The 20380-nt window shown below is 42.6% G+C and overlaps 2 protein-coding genes and 2 non-coding genes across 4 annotated transcripts; 3 read left to right on the plus strand and 1 right to left on the minus strand.

Annotated features, from left to right (window-relative positions):
- The first annotated feature begins 57 nt into the window (after positions 1-57).
- On the plus strand, positions 58-13891 carry skic3 (SKI3 subunit of superkiller complex). The gene is made up of 41 exons (XM_030104758.1): positions 58-94; positions 527-627; positions 716-859; positions 1022-1113; positions 1200-1275; positions 1354-1500; positions 1606-1704; positions 2828-2936; positions 3070-3210; positions 3333-3431; positions 3587-3711; positions 3817-3903; positions 3994-4097; positions 4199-4325; positions 4971-5150; positions 5288-5412; positions 5506-5756; positions 5848-5950; positions 6067-6249; positions 6448-6583; positions 6663-6741; positions 7206-7267; positions 7364-7420; positions 7514-7582; positions 7825-7899; positions 8196-8337; positions 8454-8547; positions 8704-8775; positions 9066-9190; positions 9271-9394; positions 9612-9839; positions 10140-10212; positions 10298-10351; positions 10483-10594; positions 10730-10858; positions 10954-11078; positions 11169-11333; positions 11744-11896; positions 12458-12588; positions 13275-13404; positions 13570-13891. The coding sequence occupies exons 2-41, from the start codon at positions 538-540 to the stop codon at positions 13648-13650; spliced, it is 4698 nt and encodes a 1565-aa protein (XP_029960618.1). The 5' UTR covers positions 58-94; positions 527-537; the 3' UTR covers positions 13651-13891.
- On the minus strand, positions 13666-20100 carry LOC115397717 (uncharacterized). The gene is made up of 3 exons (XM_030104160.1): positions 20045-20100; positions 18796-19518; positions 13666-15605 (listed from the first exon to the last, which is right to left on the minus strand). Exons 2-3 carry the CDS (start codon positions 19467-19469, stop codon positions 14945-14947), a joined length of 1335 nt encoding a protein of 444 aa, XP_029960020.1. The 5' UTR covers positions 19470-19518; positions 20045-20100; the 3' UTR covers positions 13666-14944.
- Positions 17469-17542, plus strand: trnai-aau (transfer RNA isoleucine (anticodon AAU)). The gene has a single exon. It is a non-coding gene; the product is annotated as a tRNA-Ile (tRNA).
- Positions 18270-18343, plus strand: trnai-aau (transfer RNA isoleucine (anticodon AAU)). Its single transcript has one exon. It is a non-coding gene; the product is annotated as a tRNA-Ile (tRNA).
- Positions 20101-20380: the final 280 nt, after the last annotated feature.

A 20380-nucleotide genomic window follows, 5' to 3' on the forward strand; every position in this document is an offset into this window, starting at 1 on the left:
GCCAAGTTTGTTTTATTTTGAAAAGTGGGTGTGTGACGTCAGTATCACATCCGGGTCACACTGGGAGACGCAGCGACAGTGGACAACGTAAACAGTGGGTGTCCCAACTATTATGCACTTTATTAACACCTAAAACTATAGCACTCAACAGGTCCAAATGAATTAATTGTTCATTAGATTCAGGCGAACGTTCGAGAAGCTTTCATTCCTGAAGTTTTGTTTCGGAACACTGACAGGCCAACCACTAATGCTAACAGTCAGCTAATGCTGAGTGAATCACTTCAATTAAAAAATAGCAAATTATTTAACGTACGATATTAATTAAAGTATTAAAGGGTATTGATTAAAGTATTAAAGCAGTGTTTTATTCACATTTTTTCACAGGAAGATGTGAGGATAACCGATTGTACTTTGACAGCTGTCAGGCTGATGTTTTGTACTGCTCTCTCTCTCTCTCTCTCTCTCTCTCTCTCTCTCTCTCTCTCTCTCTCTCTCTCTCTCTCTCTCTCTCTCTCTCTCTCTCCAGGATTCATCACGATGTCCAATAAAGAAGTGAAAGCTGCACTGAAAAGTGCAAGAGAGTCCATTAAAAACAAGGAGTACAAAGAGGCTCTCAAACACTGCAAGGTATTTATGGCACCACATTGAAAAAAAATCCAGACGCGAAGACTCTCATATGCAGGCATTTACTTTGCTTTTCTCCCTCTGCTTTCAGAGTGTTTTGAAAGTTGAAAAGAACAACTATAATGCCTGGGTATTTATTGGCCTGGCAGCCAGTGAGCTGGACCAACCAGATCAGGCACAAACAGCGTACAGAAAGGCGGTGGAGCTGGAGCCTGAGCAGCTGCTGGCTTGGCAGGTAAGACAGGATTTCAAAGGTTAATCAGTCTGGTTGATCAATGGTTGCAATTAATTTACTCATAATAACCAAATAAACTTTTATGAGAACAATTGTGTACTACTGGTTTTCTTATGAAAAGAAATTACACGCCATGTGAGTATTACATTTTCTTTCTTGTAGGGTTTAGCAAATCTTTATGAAAAGACTGATCAGTGGGATTTCAAAGTTGAGCTGCCTAACATCTACCAGAAGCTTGTTGAGTTGTATGCAAGGTAGGATATCTAACTCATTTTGGACACTTCTCTAGAAGCTGATTTGAAAAGAATAGCTCATACGGTTCTATGTTCTTCATTCACAGCTCTGATAAAAACAAGTGTTATGAGGTGATCAAAAAGCTGTCCGACATTTATCAGTCTGACAAAGAACATTTAAAGGTAAGTAGTTACAAACACGTAACACAGACTATTACGAAAAACTATTCTGGATATTCTAACGTATGCATGTATGTTCAGTTGTTAAAGGTTTGGCTCCAGCATGTTCAGCTGAAGGAGGAAGAAGCTGCGGACAAGAAAGAGTTGGTGCAGCTTTTAGGTCAGATGACTCCACTCTTCACTGACTGCCTTCAAGAGAATGAACTGGACAGTGAAACTCAACAACATGTAAAACTCCCCAGTTTGATATTCTTTAAATATGAGGACAAATCTCAGTGGTGTTGTTACTCCATATAAATCTCCTACATGTCTGGTTTGTTTGGTGATCATCAGCTAATCACAGCATTCGAGAAGGCCATTGCTCTCATGGAACCTGTGCCAGGAGAAGATCACAGGAAGGTCTCAGCTGACTTTATTACATGTCTTTCTAAGGTAAGTGAATATTTTCATATTTAAACTCCTTTGTTTGTTTGTTTGTTTGTTTATCCTTTATTTGAAAGGGACAGTGTACAGAGACATTAAGCTAACAAACAGAGATGTTCTGCACCAGATTATAGCTGCATAGCTAGTTTCCATCTGCAGTCCCTAAGTTAAATAAATTAATTACAGTGAAAAACTATCAACGATAAGAATCGTTCATACAAATACACTGATACACTCACACATTGCACATATGGACATACACACACACACACACACACACACACACACACACACACACACACACACACACACACACGCACACACATTGTACACACTAATGCTCTAAAACACATACATAGTGATACTCTAATACATACATCCTGACCTACACAAAAAGCAAGTACAGTTGCACACATTACAACAATAATAGCCATAAGTATTTACAAAATGCAACACTTTAAAATCGTCCCTGATATTATGTGCCTCCCCTTATCTGTCTGTTCAGACACACATACAATAAGACACATACATGAAGAAGTTAATGTTGGCAGGTTTGATTGTTCCCTAACCACTTTTTGACTTCTGAAGAAAAAGTTAAATAGTGTATTTGTTTTTTTTTTTGTTCATTTGGAAGGTTGTTCCAATCTTTGATAGCACAATAAGAAAAGGCTGTTTGTGCAAATGAAGTTTTGCACTTGGGAATGGCACACTGCCCCCTGGTGGAGGCACGTGTGACTCTGGGTGTGACTGTAGAGGTGTAATGAATAAAGTGCTTCGGAGGTGCAGGTGCAGTATTGTTAAGGATTCTATGAACCAGGCGAATTGAGGAGAATTTTTGGATGTTTTCAAAGCTGAGCAGTTGATATTTCTGTAGAATATGGCAATGGTGTTGTGCTCTTGGTTTTCTGTCAAGTATTTTTAAGGCTTGTTTATGAAGAGATTCTAATGGCCTTAAAGTTGTTTTGCTTGCCTGGGACCAGCATGTAATACAGTAATGAAAACGGGACATGATCATTGCATTAAAAAAGGTTTGTGCTGCTTCCTGTGTGAGTGAGTTTCTGACACATCATATCCAGTATCGATTCAAAATTTTGGAGCATTTAAAAAAGATACTCAATTGTTCTCACTGCAGCTCCCACAAGAGGAAGCCAAACTGAAGGAGGCATGCCACTCCATGATGTCCCTCTACCCCAACCAGAGTTATCCTGTAGAAGTCCTTTGTTGTCAGTACCTTAAAACAGGTATGATTGTGTTACCATTTTCACCAATCTATAAAGGCTGTTCAAGGCCAAGAGAAATCTGTGAACTGTTCATCAAAATATGTGCTTTGTAAATATCACTTTATGTTCATGCACGATTCAATTTTACTTCCAGGTAACCTGACAGAGGATGCAGTGAACTGTTTCTCCAAGCTGCTGGATCTGGCTCCGAACAACGGATTAGGACGCTTAGGTTTGGGCACAAAAGCACTACAAGAGGGAAGGTATGCAGATGCTATTAAGGACCTTGAGCAAGGTTAGTTTCACAACAACAAATTGTGCAGCCTGCATGTTTGTGTAAATTGTTCTTGACTGCTTTGTCCTGGGGTAAATTTTAGAATTGACATTTGGCCAATCTTCCCTGTTCTGTTTGACCAGGGTTAAAGAAAATGAGCTCAAGCACGGGATGGTATAGTTTAGCTGAAGCTCAGTTCAAAACACACAAATACTCTCACAGTGCTGCATCCTGCTCCCAAGGTATGTGCAAATAGATGTGATCCAAAACAATATGCTCAGATTTCAACAAGCTTTTTCTAATAATAATAAGATGATGGGATCTTACAATGTCCTAATTTAACACATTGATATTATCAAAAACATGATTAACTTCAGTGTGTGTCTATTTTTGTTAGGTTTGGATGTTTGTGACTCTGGAGACAAAGAGCTGAGGGTGAAGCTGATGAAGCTGAAGTTAGAAGCTTCTGTGAGATGTGAAGGAGAGAAGGCTGCAGACCAGGCTCTGGAAATGTTTTCACAGGTAACATACCAGCTCATTAAGGGTCTTGTAAAGAGAACATCCTGCAGCTTTTTTTTATGCATAGCTATCTCTTTACTAAAGAAATCTGTCTTTTTTTTTTTTTAGATTCCAGAAGCTGAAAAAGACCCCGGGCTTTTGGCTCTTAAAGGACGTGCATACATTAATAAAGGCCAGACTGATGAAGCACTCAAGGTTCAAATTCTTTTAACGAAATCAATTTTGCCGACAACAACATCAGAATTATATGACAATGTGAACGTTGAATTATGAAATTTCCAATAGGTGTCTTCAGAGTTGGTGGCCTCACACCCAAACCTGGCTCAGGGCCTGGCACTGAAAGGGCTGGCTCACTTAGCAAGTGGTCAGCAGCAGCTGGCGGAGCAGAGGTGAAAACACTCAACATTTCCTGTAGTCGTTAAACAGTCAAGAGACCGAAATTATCCACGTATTAAAATTCAGCTTTTTTCTTGTGTCTATTGCTGTATAGTTTCCTGAAGGCTGCCAGCCAGAGCCCAGACTGCGCCGAGTACTTTCTGTTACTCGGACAGCTCTACTGGGACATGGGAGAAGAGACCCGGAAAGACCGAAGCAAAGCTCACACACACCTGCTCAAGGTTAGAGCAGCTTTAACAGACGTCCACAGAAATATGCCTACATTAGTGACTTATTTATCCAATATTGTCTAAATTCAAATATTTCTGTGGCCTATCTGTTCAAATAGTTGAAGAATCCACTAATAAATACCACCACTTTATTTTTCTTGTCTGAAAACTCTCTTTTCCTGTCACGGTGCATCCAGTTGTAACATGAAGGAAAACAGACATGCTAAAAGTTTTCAGAAGTTTTCAGTGTCATTCAAACGGCTTTACCAGCAATTACTTTACCAATTACTAGCAATTGGAAATTTGTTTTGCACCAAACAAAGAAAAGCAGGTCTCCAAATAGACTTGGTTACAGTTTGAGTGATGTTTGGACACATTATGGACAAATAGTTTGTCATGCACAGCTGAGGAATTAGAACCACAGTTCTGATGTTATTTTGCATTTTATAAGCAGTATAATGTATTGTGTTGCTTTGAGCTCTGCAGACATTGAAGATATGCTGAGGAGTCAGTTTGTTTCTTTTGATCCAGCACTAAAAGCTGCATTTGTGAAAGCAGAATTAAAACCACATTTCAGAATTGTGTTTTTTTTCTCATAGCTTTGGTCCAGTTCAGTGAACACCTCCCTAATTTAAAAGCTTAATTTGTCCATTTCAGGCTGCAAAGTTGGATCCGCACCTCGGCTGTGTTTTCCGCTACCTGGGACATTATTATCGAGAGGTGGCCAAAGATTATGCCCGTGCGCAGGGCTGCTATAAGAAGGCCTTTCTGTTGGATAATGACGACGTTGAGTCTGGCGCCGCCTCTGTGGACCTCAGCATGGCGCAGGGAGATATGGTGAGTTGCTCCAGTAGTTCAGAAGTCCCGTACAGTAAAGTTCTCCAGTGAGTGGCTGTGTTGTCTTGAACTTCCGCTGCTTTTCTTTCCTCCTCTGTTATTTCATTTCTCTTTCCCGTACTCTCCCAATGCTCCAGGACACTGCCTTAGCAATACTCCAGTCTGTGATTGAGAAAGCCACTCCAGGCTCGGCTAAATGGGCCTGGATGAGACAAGGTCTTTACTACCTTAAAGTCGGGGAACATCAGAAGGCCATAGCCGAGTAAGAGCTTCAGTTCAGAAATATTTATTTTTCACTTTCTTCTGGGTGTTTTTAGTGTTTGACCTTCATTGATCATGTAATTGATGTCCACAGCCTGCAGGCGGCGCTGCGAGCCGACCCCGAGGACTGGGTGTGCTGGGAGTGTTTAGGCGAGGCCTACCTGAATCGCCGGAGCTTCACAGCAGCTCTGAAAGCTTTCGGGAAGGCCCATCAGCTTCAGCCCGGCTCCATCTACAGCGTCTACCAGGCTGCTGCCATCAAACAGACTCTGGGCAAGTTCAAAGAGGCGGCGGCAGAGTACCTGCTGATCACCGCTCAGCAGGACTACGTTCCTGCGCTCAAAGGTAAGCGTTCGTTTCAGTGTTGCCACTTGGTCTCTGATGAGCTTATGCCTTTTATTGCCACTGAATCTCCTGCGTGTGTTTATGTATTCAGGGCTTGGAGAGTGCCAGTTGGCCTTGGCAAAGATTTTAATGGAAGACTGCAGAGACGGAGGAGCCATTGACCTCATTCAACAAGCCATACACAATCTTTTCAGGTAATGTGTCAGCATTTATTCAGCACGAAAAACTTCAGAGAAACTATATTGCTTCTGTGAGTCCCTTCAGCCACTGCAATATCTTCAGATAAATATCCCATTAATGTGTCCTCCAGAGCCGCACAGCTGAGGCCAGACCTGTCTTGTTTGTGGAAGCTGCTGGGAGACGCTTGCACTGCGGTCCGCATCGTGTCTCCGAACAGAGCCCAGGTTCTAGTGCCCGCCTCACTGGCTGGTTTAGACCCAAACGCACAGAATCCCAGCCTGAACCAGGCCCAGACGCTCAAAGTTGGAGAGAGGTATGACTATAATCAGCCTAAATCGCTGCAATTCTGTCACCTTTTCATGAAAACGTCAAATTCATACAGTTACAGCAGTGAATGATAATACAAAAATGACATATTCTAGTTTCTCTCGCTCTTTGGTACCATTTTTACTCCAATGTGACAAACAAAGGCTTTGATACTGAACAGTTGATGTGTGTTTTCCTGCCACAGCTGCTATGCTCGTGCTTTAAAGCTCATGCCTGAAGTCTCCAGCCTTTGGTATGACCTGGGACTCAACTATTACCACCAGGCCACCAGTCAGCCGAAGCTCTCAGAGGAGGACCAGAGCTCAGAGAAAGCCGAGCAGGTGAACGTCAAGGAATCCTGTTCAGCAGTGTTCATGTTTTCCCAGAGATTGTCTTTTGAAGTGTGTCTCCTCTTCTCAGTGTTTGAAAAAGGCCATCATGATGGACAGTGGGAACCACAGCTACTGGAATGCCCTGGGGGTCATTTCCATGAGCAAAGGTAAAACCGACGGCACTTTTACTAAGTACTGCTGTGATTCACAGCCTAATGCTCTCAATCATTCCTCTTTTGTGTTTAAACTGCTATCTGAAAATTGCAAACCAGAGTAGCTGTTATAATTTTAGGTTGCAACAGACATGTACCAATACTCAAGATTTTATTCATTTTAATGCACTACATGATAAATAAAAGCATGTTGCGTTAGTAACCAAATTCACTGTAGTCGCATTATGTAGTTAAAGGAACTTAATCACATTAAAATTGTATCGTTTATATATTATATAACTGTTAATGCAGATACTTATCACACTTATATCTGTTAATCTGTCTTCTTCGCTGCTTCATCCAACTCATGGCCACAGGATGATAGCACTGAGATAATGTATTTCTTAGAATGGTCATTTATTTAACTCTTTTCTCACAGTTAATTCAGATTTAACTCCAGGCTGTTTCTGTCTCACTAGGCCTTGAGAACTACGCTCTGGCTCAGCACTGCTTCATCAAGTCCATACAAGCTGAGCCAAATGTATGTACCTTACATTTAGTGACGAGAGGTGTTCTTTATAGTGTTTTTTTTTTTTTTTTTTTTAAATTGTGTATCTTTTTCGTTGATTTGTTCCAGAACGTTGTTGCTTGGACAAACCTTGGCACCCTGTATCTGAAGAAGGACAACATAGAGGTTTCTGTGACCCATCTACCTGTGAAATGTTTCTGTTTTTAATCATCCCTGAATGATGTTTTTGTGACTAAGATGTTGCGACGATTGTTTCAGCTTTCACACGAGGCCTTCAAGATTGCTCAGTCCTTGGAGCCACTTTATGTCAACTGCTGGATCGGACAGGTATCCCCCCCCTCCCCATCAGCATTTTGGTACTCTGTGATAGCGCATTCATATGTGTCACAAGATAGAAACAACAAACCCAGCAAGAAAGGAAATTATTCAGTTTCTCATCAGCAGCATAAGGACCTGGAAGGATAGTTTTGAATAGTTAGAAACTCTCTTGGCAAACTGTGTGACAGTGTTTTTGTGTCTTTGTCGTCATCTGCCTAAATTACAGTTTTATTCTTTTGTCCTCCTGCCAGGCTCTGATAGCGGAGCGCGTGGGAAGCTACGACACCATGGATCTTTTCAGGCACACCACCGAGCTCAGCACACATGTATGTTGCCCCGCCAAATCCCTGCTGTAATACCCACTCATTAGCTGGATAATAATACACTTTGCTTCACCTTTCCTTGTCACGCTGCTGAATATTCATTTGCTAAGCTGTTGTCTTTGGCCCTGGAAGAGATTATAAATACTTCAGTGCAGCAGGAAGTGCGTTACGCATGGTTTACAGGGGGAGAACGCTTCCAAGCCCATCTGGTTCAATGACTTTGGTGGATAAGTGGCACTTTTAAACACACCTGCCTCCAAAGTTACACACTGCTGTGTGTCTCTGCCGTTCTCTGTCAGATGGAAGGAGTGAAGGGTTATGCCTACTGGGTTTGTTCCACTCTGCTGGACGAGAGCAACAGAAACTCCGAGCTGTACCGCTACAACATCGTGCAGATGAACGCCATCTCTGCCGCTCAGGTGGCGCTGAGCAAGTACACAGGTAAGGCAGCTGTTTGTGCGCCGGTGTGCGCACAGCGTTCACACATGGCTTTGTTGCCATTTGGGCCGTGGCTTTGAGCCAGATGAGGCTTGAAGTTCATCTCGTCTCCCTCTCAGAGAGGATCCAGTCTGACGCCGAGGCCTTCGTCATGCTGGGCTTTCTGAACGAGCACCTGCAGCTGAAGAGGCAGGCTCTGCAGGCCTACCAACGGTACCGATCCGAACTCTGCTGCCTGCATGTAGATATGAAGAGAGATGGAAGATGCTTTGTGTGTTTTTTTTTTTGTTTTGTTTCATTAAAGGAGAAGATAAGATTTCACCTATTTAGACCACAACTCAACTTTCTTTATCTTGTTTCCTTCTTCAGAGCTGTTGAACTGCTTCAGTCTCCCTCAGAAGAGCTGAACTTTTCTCTGGGTTGCCATGGTCGTGCTTTGTGGTAAGCGGCTGGTTTTTTTTATTTATGATGCACTTTTATCTTTGTTAAAAACACCTGCCAGACAGCAGAAATCATTCTTTAACCCTTTTTGAAACACTTGAGAATGCAAAATTTTAAGACTCCGATTCTATTCATTGTGTTATTATTTTATTATTAAATGTTTTTCTTCTAACAAAAGGTTGTGGTTGATTTGTTTTGGCTTTTAGTTTTGCTTTGGTGACTTTGTTAACTGCTATTTAGGCTGTAAAATTGCTGCAATAAAAGGCTAAATGCTCCACTGTCTCTTGCAGCACTTCCGACCAGTGGGATGAAGCCATTCAGGCTTATAACTCAACTCCCCTGCAGGATCTCTGCGATCTGGTGGGATTGGCTCTGGCTTACTGCAGGGCCGGACTGTTCTCAGAAAGCAGCAGTGGTAAGCACGGGAAAAAAGACACTGAAACCAGAGAACGTGTGTTTGTTTTCCAGACTAACTGAATAAACTGTGCATTGTAGCCTATGAGCGTGCCTTAGCTGTGGCCTCCAGTGAGAAGGAGAAGGCTTACATATTGACGGCTCTGGCCCTGCTGCAGCACCGGCAGGGAAACCTGGACTCAGCCAAGACGCTTCTGTTCAAATGGTGAGTCTACTGCGAACCCACAATTCAAACAATTCATTTTCTTGCCAAATATATTCGTTGTTACATCTTTCAAGAAGCAGTATTTTGGCTTTGGTGATGTTAAGGCTGTTTAAATGTGCCATAGCAATTAATTGTGCCAGAAACAAGCAAACAAAGATAAATGTATTTTAAATGCATGCAAGTTATTGTCATTTGTCTGATTTCTCTGTGTCCACAGCTCAGTGTTAAAGGAACCTATTCCCGAGTCTCTGCTGTGTTTATGTGCTCTGGGTCTGGTTCACGGTGACGCTACATTAGCTGCTGCGGCCATGACCGAGTTATTAAAGCAGAATCCAGGTAGAGTTCAGAGTGTTGTGGAGCAGCGGTGTCTGCTCACCTGCACCTTGCTGGCCCTGCAGGGGAACTACAGTGCCGTGCAAAGAGAGGCTTCCAGAGCTGTACACAGGTACTCTGCATGTTTTCATTTATTTATGTAAATTAACCTCGCGTGAACCTTAAACAAATCTGGCATCCGACACAGGATGAACACTCCATCAGTATATTGCGCTGCGCTGCAGTTTGTTTCCACAGTGGAAAGACAAAGTGCAGACCAACTAATGGCTTGATGAGATTATTCTCTGTTAGGTTGAATTATTAAAAAAAAAACACAAAAAAAAACAAACATAGCCGTGTCTTGGACTGTCTGTGCAGCATCAAATCTTTTTCGTAAGTTTGCTAATGGGTTCTGTCTGTGTGGTATTTACAGCAATCCAGGCAACCCTTCCCTGTGGGCCCTTCTGTCCAGAGTGGTACCAAAATATTATCCCAGAAAGGCAAATGTAAGTCTGAACACACAGAAATACTTCAATCTTGTACACATCACATATTGAATTTTGTTTGTTTGTTTTCTGCCGTGTATTACAGGGAGGTGCGGTGGCCGGCCATGTTGCCTGCCTGTCCAGCATGACTCAAGGAAAGGTAAAAGTGTGACTATAGTTTCTCTTAAACTCATGTTTATTCCAGTAATTCTCATTATGTTGTGGATTGGGGGTATTCTCCACAGCTCAAACATTTACACTTGTGTGTGCCGTCCTGCTTTATGCCTGCAGAGGGCGTTGCTGTACAGTGGTGTAAACCAGCTGGCAAGCGGGAGACACTCTGGAGAGGACAAGCGCAAGAACGCTCTGAAAACTCTGCAGAGAGCTGTGCTGCTCTGTCCTGGTAGATAAACACAGCACACACACAGAACTCCTCACTGTGACCTCCATGATGCAGCTCAGCTCAGGAGCTGTGCTTGAAACTGGAAAATGTAAACGTTAGTGTGGATTAACTCCTCCTTCCACTATCTACCTTTAGACGATCCAGCAACTTGGGCCGGACTGATGGCTGCCTGCCACACTGAAAACACCTCCTGCTACCTGTCTGGTTCCGCTCCCTGCAGACAGGGACTCAGTCCGACCCTGATGGCCGTAGTCTCCGAGAAAGGTTGACTCTCTTCTGTGTCCTCACTGATTTTTGTGTGTGTGGGGTTTTTTTTTTTTTTTCCGAGCCCATCGCCAACGCCGATTTTTCTTTACCAGTGCACGCCGTCGATGAGATAGAGCGCCCCCTCGCCCAAACCCTGGAAGGCTGGGTACTGCAGCAGGCCGTGGCTGGCCTCATGCTGGAGGGGCGTCTGGAACAGGCGGAAGCTCTCTGCACACAGGTGGACGTTATCGACAGAAACACACACGTCAACAGCAGTACGAGCAAGGCCGCCTGAACAACATGATGTCCGCTGTCCCGTTGGTCCCAGGTGCTGAGCGTGTCCCCCGAGCACCCCGCGGTCATGCTGTCGCTCAGACAGGTGCAGTGTCAGCGCCTCCTCATGGATGATGGCGGTACTGTCCTGCCAGAGGCCGTGCTGGAGCAGCTCAACAACGCTGTGATGATGAACCCCACCAACCTTGGAGCGTGGCAGGTGAGTGGACACAACGGCACTTTAAAATTAGACCTCTCCATAGTAGTTACGCCCCAAAAACAAATCAAGTGACATTTGAAAATGCTGATTTGTGTGACTGTTGAGTGATGATGACATTTAAACATTTGTAGAATTGACAAGAGAAGTGATTAAAACAACACTTTTTCTAGATCCTGCCTTGGATTGTAGTGGGATCAGTAGTGTAGTGTGCTGATAAAGTATCAGAGTTGGTGTTTATTGTTGTTGTATGTAATAAAGTAGAATTTTGGTGTAGTTGTATTATAGTGAAACCAACTTGAGTAAAGATTGTTCTTTTCTCTAAAGTATTAAAGGCTAACTTGCACTGGTGTTGCTGGACCTCTCATCTCACCCCTCTTCTCCCCTCCTCTTCCTCCTCCTCCTCCACCCAGTGGCTGGCTGAGGTGTATCGTAGCCAGGGCCTGTTGCTTCAAGCAGTCATGGCGTACAGACAGAGCCTGCAGCTGGCCTCGCAGCTCGGCGTGCACAGCTGTCAGGTTGCCAGTCTGCTCCGGCTCGCCCTGTTGGCTCTGGGACCTTGTATGGTGAGTACCTGCAGTCCACAGAAATCATCTTTTCGAAGCGATTGAAACCCTGAGGAACAGCTACAGTCGTGAATATTTAGGCTGTTGGCATGAAGAATGTTTTACATTTATTTCTTTTTTGTGCATAGTTTCTAAAAAGGATCAATTTCCGATAGGTAAATTATTATTGTTATTTATTTATTTTTTGTCTGTTCACAGTAAAGAAAAGTTCTGTTTTAGAATAATGACAGTTACATTATACGGCACACAAACAAGGCCAGAGGCGGCTTCTGTCTGTTGTCAAGTGAGCAGATGCTCAGTGGAAGAGATGACAGATGAGTGAATGACCAGCTGCAGCTGAACCGCCAAGGACAAGAGGAAACACAAACACAAAAAAGAAGCTGTCCTTGTAACTGTACTGGCGTGTACTCTATGTTCTTAGTCCGCACTTCACAGGACAGAATATCGTATTAGTCCACTGATTACATGTAAACAAAACATTTGGAATTATTTCAAGATTAGTCTTTGAACGTATTGTGTTTTAAACATTTAACCTGAATCTTGTGGCGTCTGACTCTTCAGGCTGGTGTTCCTGGAAACGACTGGACCAGCCTGGTGCAAGAAGCCACCACGGAGGTTCTGAAGCTGGGCTCGTCTCCCGTGGCTCTCCTGTTCCAGGCTCTGCTCCAGTACGTGACCAAGATGGCTGCAAGGTCAGTGTCTCTCCGTGTGGCGTGTGGTGTGGGAGGGAGGGTGTGCACTGACGCACACGCTGCGGGCTGCTCCACAAAGACATGCAAATATTGTATCCTGTCGGCCTCGGTAATTTATCATGTTTAGAACTTCAGTGAATCATTACGCTCATAAATGTAATATTTATTCATCCCTTTGTCTTAGCAGTATTTTTTTTTTTTTTTTTTTTTTTGAGATCCAATGCATTACAAACCAAAGTTTTTCCCCACTTGACACAAAAGCTTTCTGTCGTTGCCTCATTGGGCTGCCAGGATGCTGCGTTAGAGTGCTGAACTCATCAGAAAGCTCAGAGGCTATGGACATGCCAATCATGGCCTGGCTGCATTTCTTCCGAGGTGCCGCAGAAACAGGTCTCTGCCAAACGTAATCACTACATCATGCCAGAGAGGGGCTTTGTTTCATGACACGGGCTCATAAATGCTGATGAAGGGAGAGAAAACACTTGTGCAGGCACACACACCGTTTCAGGCAATTCCCGTGAAAGCACATTTAGTTTTTAGTTTATTGGATAATTTCAGCGACAAAAAATATCAGCAGCCGCTCAGTGTGATGATTAAATGGGTTATTAATAAAAACGAGCTGGAGAGCCGGTGGTGTTTTTACACCTGCCATGTCACAGTGTTGGAGATGTTGGTCTCTCCTGCAGGGAAACGAGACGCTCGCTGGAGAAGCTGGTCTACGCTCGTTCTCCAGACTTCCCGGGAACGGTGGCGCAGGTAGCCAGCTGGTATCTGCTCAGACACCTACATGCCAAAAACGACGAGGAACTCTTGAATGTGAGCACTCTATCTCTCCTACCCTTTTTTTTTTTTTTTCTTTTTTTTTTTTTCTTTTCTGTGTGGAAAGCTCAAACAGTTAAACCAGCCCGGGTCGTAAACCTGCTCTTGCTGTTGCAACAGTAACGCATTCCTCCTTTTTTTTTTTTTTTTTTTTTTTTGCAGGTGCTTTTGCAACATGCCAAAATGAATGGAGATCAAAGACTGCTGGAGTTTCATTCACTACTGGCTTCCTCTTCTGTGTGAAACTGTAAACGCATACCTCACTGTTCATTTGCCGTTGCCTTATTAAATATACATCTGCAGGAAAACCACGTCAGTTTCTTCGATCATGATTATGAAATATTATCGGACACGACGTTGTGGCTCAGGTCTCATAAGCATGGCTTTATTATTTTCAAGATTTTAATCAGATCATGAATGTCATCACATTGTTCAACTGACAGTAATCGTGTAACACATTCATACTCAATAAAGACTTTTCAGAATGTGAGGATTGTCTCACTGTCTCCAAGCTCGGTGATATTCGAGTAATGCACTTCTAAACAGGCGGGTTTCACATTTGATTGACATTTCCAGCAGCCAGTCTTGGTGACTGTGTCTTTCTGTACCCAGCGCCTGTTCAAACTTCTCTTGTTGAGTTGTAACATTTCCATTTATCACAGCATTGAGAGACAAGCGCGTTAGACTAGTGAAGTCATTCTCGAATCGGCCATTTCTGGATATACAAGATACATTACATCTGATTTCATTCACAACACCATTACCTTCATACAGCAAGTAAAACTATAGCTGAGTTGTTTGTATGAGTCACTGAACATTTCCAGTAAACTGATATGAGATACAATATAAACGGTTTATGGTATCAAAGTTCATGCAGACACGTTGACAACGGCAGGCATTGTCTTCGAAGGGTTTCAAAAGTAAAGAGAAAGAAAGTACTTGGAGATAGTGCTCCGAGGCAAGTGCAACATACCACAAATGTAAGGCACATGCAGCTTAGGGGCAGGGAGAGGGAGCTCAACAATGCCCTGAGTAGCTCAGTGAGTCATCAGACATTTGAGGAAAGAAATTCGATGTCAAAACACTTGTTTTCCAGTGATAAACAACCTAATAGATCATCGACATCTTGGAAAATAACATGATTACATGGCTTAAAGTACAAGAAAACACCATAACTTTCCACCCTCAAATCACACAGAAATCTTTCAACATGGTTAAAAGTATTTGAGCACAATGATAAATTATGTAGCACCTCTTGTGATTGTTCACTTTTACGAGGCAGAGGAAACAAGGCCTGTTTCCAAAGTGAAAAATCACATGAGCAGAAAAACTGATCATTCTCCCCAACATTCATGTATGTCATTTGTATACTTCCTGAAAATGGCTTCAGAGTTTCTTTTCCTTTCTGTTCATTGTCCCTCCCTGAGTTGGCAGTGAATTTTCGCCCCTTTACCTTGTCAAATTTAGCTTCTCTTCAACTTCGTAAGATCTCATGGACACGGTTCCTTCTCCCAACCGTTGTGGCCCGTTCACTCATTCACTCGTCCCCCCTTCTACATACATGCCTTGTCATGAACGGACAGATGGTTTCGCCGCATCCCCAGCACAGCTGCAGTTTGTGCGGCAGCCCTTGCTGCTGCATACGCTTGCACTGTGAGCACACATCGCCATTTTGCCCGGCATTCCCCAGTGCCATGGCCAGAAGACTTCTCAGCTCGGACAGCACGGAGCTGTCGGCCTGCACGACGCCCACCACCTGCACTCTCTTGGGGTCGAACACGCAGTCCTCCTCTAAGCCACTCGGCACAGCTTTCATGCCGCAGTTGGGAGGGACCCAGGCCGTGTCGTAGCCCTTTGCATTCCAGGTGTACTGCAGAGGATGGTCGTCCTTGTCGATGCGCTTGACGCGGCCAACGCGCACTCGGAGTTCCAGGACCACTCTGTCTGAATTTCGCGCATTCAGTGGGTAGCGCTGCGCCTTTTTCCTATCGCGACTGACGTAAACCCCCTTTCCCAGCATCCCCTTCTGGGACTGCTCAAAGCCTTTGGCGATGATAAGGCGCGCACTGGCGACACTGGTTCCATGGTACATGGTATAGACACCCCGATCTTTGGGCTCCTGTTCAGCGTTGAGCTCCATGGAAAGAGTGTCATCATCGAAGGTCACGTCCCAGCCGAAGAACTGCACTGACATCCTGCTTCAATGGGCGATGGGGTGGGGGGGGGGCCCTGTTCACAGACTGCAAGTCTCTGAGGAATAAACACAGAAAGATATTATATTACTTCATATTTGGTTCTGAGTGTATGTAGTTAATTAGAGCAAGGATATCAAATATGTGATCCTGGGCCAACATCGGCTCAGGCGTAAGAAAAAGAAAAGCCAGGAGTAACCGCTGTTCCCAGTTTGGACACACTGTTTTGTCAAAAGAATGGTGCAACTTTTTATTGAATAAGCTGGAAAACTGAATAAGCTGGATGTTCTTAAAACACTATGCCCTTACATTACGCCTGATCAAAATGTGTAAGTCCAGATTTACTGTGATTTTTATTTCCTAAACCGATGTCCAGATGAACCTGTCCAAATGCACTGCAATGTCAGTATTTAAGGCCAGACTGTTGGTAGTTTGAGTCAGTCTTGGACGATTTTTGTGTTTTTTTAGAGGTGACAGTGGTATTAAAGTCTAATGATGATGTCTGCAAACTATATCAGGAGACATGTTAACCCAAAAAATGCAAATCACATCTTAGTCTCTTTTTTTTAACCTTTTAACCTTCTTTTCAAAAGTTTTGACGGTGTATAATAGTAGAAAAAAAAAATAGCATAAAAATGTAATTTTCTTAAAACCCAGCCTCTTAAAGTACACTGCACAGTAGTATATTTGGTAACACTTTACTTGAAGCACCCGGTATAACACACTATAAGTGTTTATAAACACAAATAAATGATGACATTGCTTTATAACTCACTATACAGCATAAGATTAGGGTTAGGTTTCGGGTTAGGGTTAGGTCCTGGCATTGTGATCATCTATGAATGTTTATAACTATGGCTACACGTGTTATAATGGCATTATAATGCTTTATAAATGTACTTATAAGGTGTTATACAGGGGGGCTTCAAATAAATTGTGTTACCATATATTTTAATTTGCAAAAACAATACAATACAAAATGGCCTGTCATAAAAGTGTGTTAAACATATTACTAAAAAAATATTTTTGAACAAAAAAATCAATTTTAAAATTATCAAACAAAAAATCCAGATGCTAAAGTGACTTTCCCACCCCGATATGTATATATAATTTTTATTTTTTACCCATCGTTACACATTCAGAAAGAAAGCTGCCTAAGCCTGCAGTACCATATTATTGAAACTATTAAGTGACCTGTTACTAATCCTCCTAAAGACAGATACTAGGGTTGCTTAAAGGAGTAGAAGTAACGTGTATTCATGTACAAATACTGGGAGTAAAAAGAAAGGGAGGGGGGGGACTTAAGTAAAACCCAGATTTCTGGAAACCAGAACACAAAAACCAACAACTGGAGTTGTTCAAGGAAAGCGACAAGCATTCTTCAGTACAACATATCTTCTACTTCCTCATTTCCTCGATATTGGCTTGTGTTACTCACACTGCTGAAAATCTGTAAAGATACCTTTGCTCTGGTGTTTTCTTCCTGTCTTTGTGTACGAGCATTTACAGCATTTATCCGATTTCACTTATTCTTATATAAGGAGGTCATGTGACGCCCAATAAGTTGACTGTCACTTGCTTTACTATTTGCTGTCGCCCTGTGGATAAGTAAATGACCGATTGGGCTTTACACGCCTTAGTAACTACTAATAACAAGCATATGTTATTATTTTACATTTACAGCATTACATTTAACTATTCTTATACATTTATGTTGCTGACAGATTTCTTCCTCTTACCTTGTCGTCCTTCGGTGAAAGTAATGGTTTCACTTTCTGTTTTTGTCAAGATTCTGAAATCGCACTCCCATCATGTAACTTCTTTGGAAAATGTCCGTTGTTTACATAGCTGTCTAGAGATGACGCGTACGGCCGGTTAGCTCAGTTGGTTAGAGCGTGGTGCTAATAACGCCAAGGTCGCGGGTTCGATCCCCGTACGGGCCACACAGTTTTGAGTTTTTGTCAAAGTTTCACCTACGGTTGTTTTCAAAGTGAATGATCTACTAACGGCCTTTGTAAATATTAATCAGACAGGTTTTGATTGCAACGTTTTTTCTATTTCATTGACTCAAACCTAAAGCTGCCTCAGCTGCCCGAAGCTGACATTCCCTGAGGATCCTCCTTATGGTCTGAACCTGGTGACATACATAGAATTTCTTTACTCAGTCTCCACAACAGATTATTATGCAATCCATGACCACACTTAAATTTTCTGATATTATCCGCAAATGTAGCTCTTGCTCTGTGAGAGCAGTGACTGCTTTTTTTAATTGATGTAGTTTACTTCATGATATAAGACAAATTTCATGTTGACAAATCAATACGCATTGATTGATCGGCTGAAAACACAACTGTCCTTCGTATTTTTATGTTGCCATTGTACCTTTTTTCTCAAGTAAAATGAACCTTTTGTCTTTGGAAATATGAATGCATTTTCATAATTTCCTTTTGCCGAGGGTCTCCATTTTTAGCCAGGGGCCAACTCCTGTCAGGAAATTTCTCAGTGACGTCATCATCGAATTTGCACAGCCGCTCATTTGCATATCTAGGTCAAATTAGATAATGTTTTTATTTAAAACTGTTGAAAACTCCTCAGTTAGGGAAGTTCTAAATGACGTCATCATCGAATTTTTGATCCCTCTACCAATGACGTCACTAGGTAAGCGTCCATGGCCGGTTAGCTCAGTTGGTTAGAGCGTGGTGCTAATAACGCCAAGGTCGCGGGTTCGATCCCCGTACGGGCCAAGATCTGTTTTCTTCAATCTTTGACCAAGATATCCTTTGTGACATTGCTGTTTGTGTCTGTGCCAATATAAACAAAATCACAATGACAGCAATAAGTAATAAGTGTCATTTTATTGTCATCTAAAATTTTAAAGGTACAAGGTGGTCACTTCAACTTCATCATTTTAAATTCATATTCATACTTTATTTAATGACAGTGAACATTTAATCTTATCCTAACAGAAATATTTATTTGATTTAAATTCATGACATGACATCGTGTTCAAAAGACAAAATGACAAAATCCTTTTTGGATTCCATCATCATCATCATAATCATCATCATCATCATTCTGACATGATTTAAGTGAGCACAGATTCAATGAAAACAGCATATTAATTAATACCAAGCAAAATTATTTCCTTGTAAACCGACCGTCCTTGACCATTTCTGCATGTTACACCTTGCTATTTCATGGTGTGGTTCTACAGAAATGCTTGGATGTGAGAATGCATATATTTTGGCCACACTTCCAGCACTTCTGCTGGATGTGTGCAGCACCCAGCTGGGTCTTTCTCTTACACAATGAACACACGGGTGGACCACTGCCTCCATGTCCTCCTCGACCTCTCTTTGACTTTTTAGCAATGGCCTTTTCAAGCTCTGTCTGTATGGCAGAGGTTGGTGCCTTTGCAATGCCAACCACCGTCACCCTTTTGGGATCATACACACAATCTTCCTCCAGGCCGCTCTTCACAGCTAGAAGACCAATTTTGGGGGGCACCCAGGCAGTGTCGTAGCCATGTTTGTGCCACGTGTACTGCATGGGATGATTGTCTTTGTCGATGCGCTTGACGCGTCCAACACGCACACGCAGCTCAAAGATCACACGGTCTGAATCGCTGCCATACAGCGGATATCTCGACGCCTTGTTCATATCACGGCTGACGTACACGCCCTCCCCCAGCATGCCGCCTTTCGATCGATTGAAACCATTGGCGATGATGAGGCGTGCGCTGGCAACGCTGGTCCCGTGGAACATTTTGTAGACGCCGCGGTTTTGAGGCCTCTGCGCTGACTGGAGCATCACACCAGGGAAAGAGGCGCCATCGTCGACCACCTCCCAGCCGGAGAACTGCACTGACATCCTGACGATGGCCAACAGAGGTCGCTGCTGAGGGATCAAGAAAGATGGGCTGGCATGTGCATGTAGAAAAAAAAAAGAAAGAAAAAAAACAGTGCCTTATGGAAGATTTAACATGTTGGATCCAGCTATACTGATTATTTTTCAGATTAATATGTTCACTTTAATCTTCTCGATAATGCAGCTCTTCCAAAAATCACATTTTTTTACTGTATTAACATTCCATTTCTTTCAAATCTCACCCTAATGTCTTCCTTTGTCCCTAAAAGTATTCTGCTCGGTTTTCTTTGAGGTATGTATGTCAAACATATTTTCAAATTTTGTAATTCACCACAGTGTTCTGCTTTACAGTTTCTCTGCTGTCCATAAATCATTTTCTTGTGAGCGCTTTATATCTTTCTTTTCGGCCACTCCCGTCCTCGGTTATGAACCAGTGGTTAGATGACAAATTACAGACGTGAAAGAGCCTTTTACTGTCTTATGCACTATTTTCTGTATTCTCTAGATAGTTTTATAACTGATTTACCAACTTATGACTAAAAAGAAGGACTTAAAAATTAAAAAAAATCGAGCCTTACCTTCCGAAAGAAGTCGTCGGATTTGAGTAAACTTTCAGCTTGGCAGTTAGTTTCACTTTCTGTTTCTTTCAGATGATATTTTTAAAGTTGCAACGCAAGCGGAAACGCAGTGGAGCCCGGTGACGAGATTACGGAGTCGGCGGTTCGATTCCCGTGTGCGCCTCTCGGGTCTTCTGCAGATCTTAAAAAAAAAGCGTCCTCAGGGAAGTTGTTAATCAACCAGATAAATCAATTTGACAATGAAGTTCATTCCAAACTTGTTTTTTTTAAAGTCTTCATTATACTTTCTTGCTGCAATTTAGAGCCATCATGAACCTCAAATTCCAGTTTTTAGAC

Source organism: Salarias fasciatus, chromosome 12, assembly GCF_902148845.1.
Source record: "Salarias fasciatus chromosome 12, fSalaFa1.1, whole genome shotgun sequence".
NCBI classification, from domain to species: domain Eukaryota; kingdom Metazoa; phylum Chordata; class Actinopteri; order Blenniiformes; family Blenniidae; genus Salarias; species Salarias fasciatus.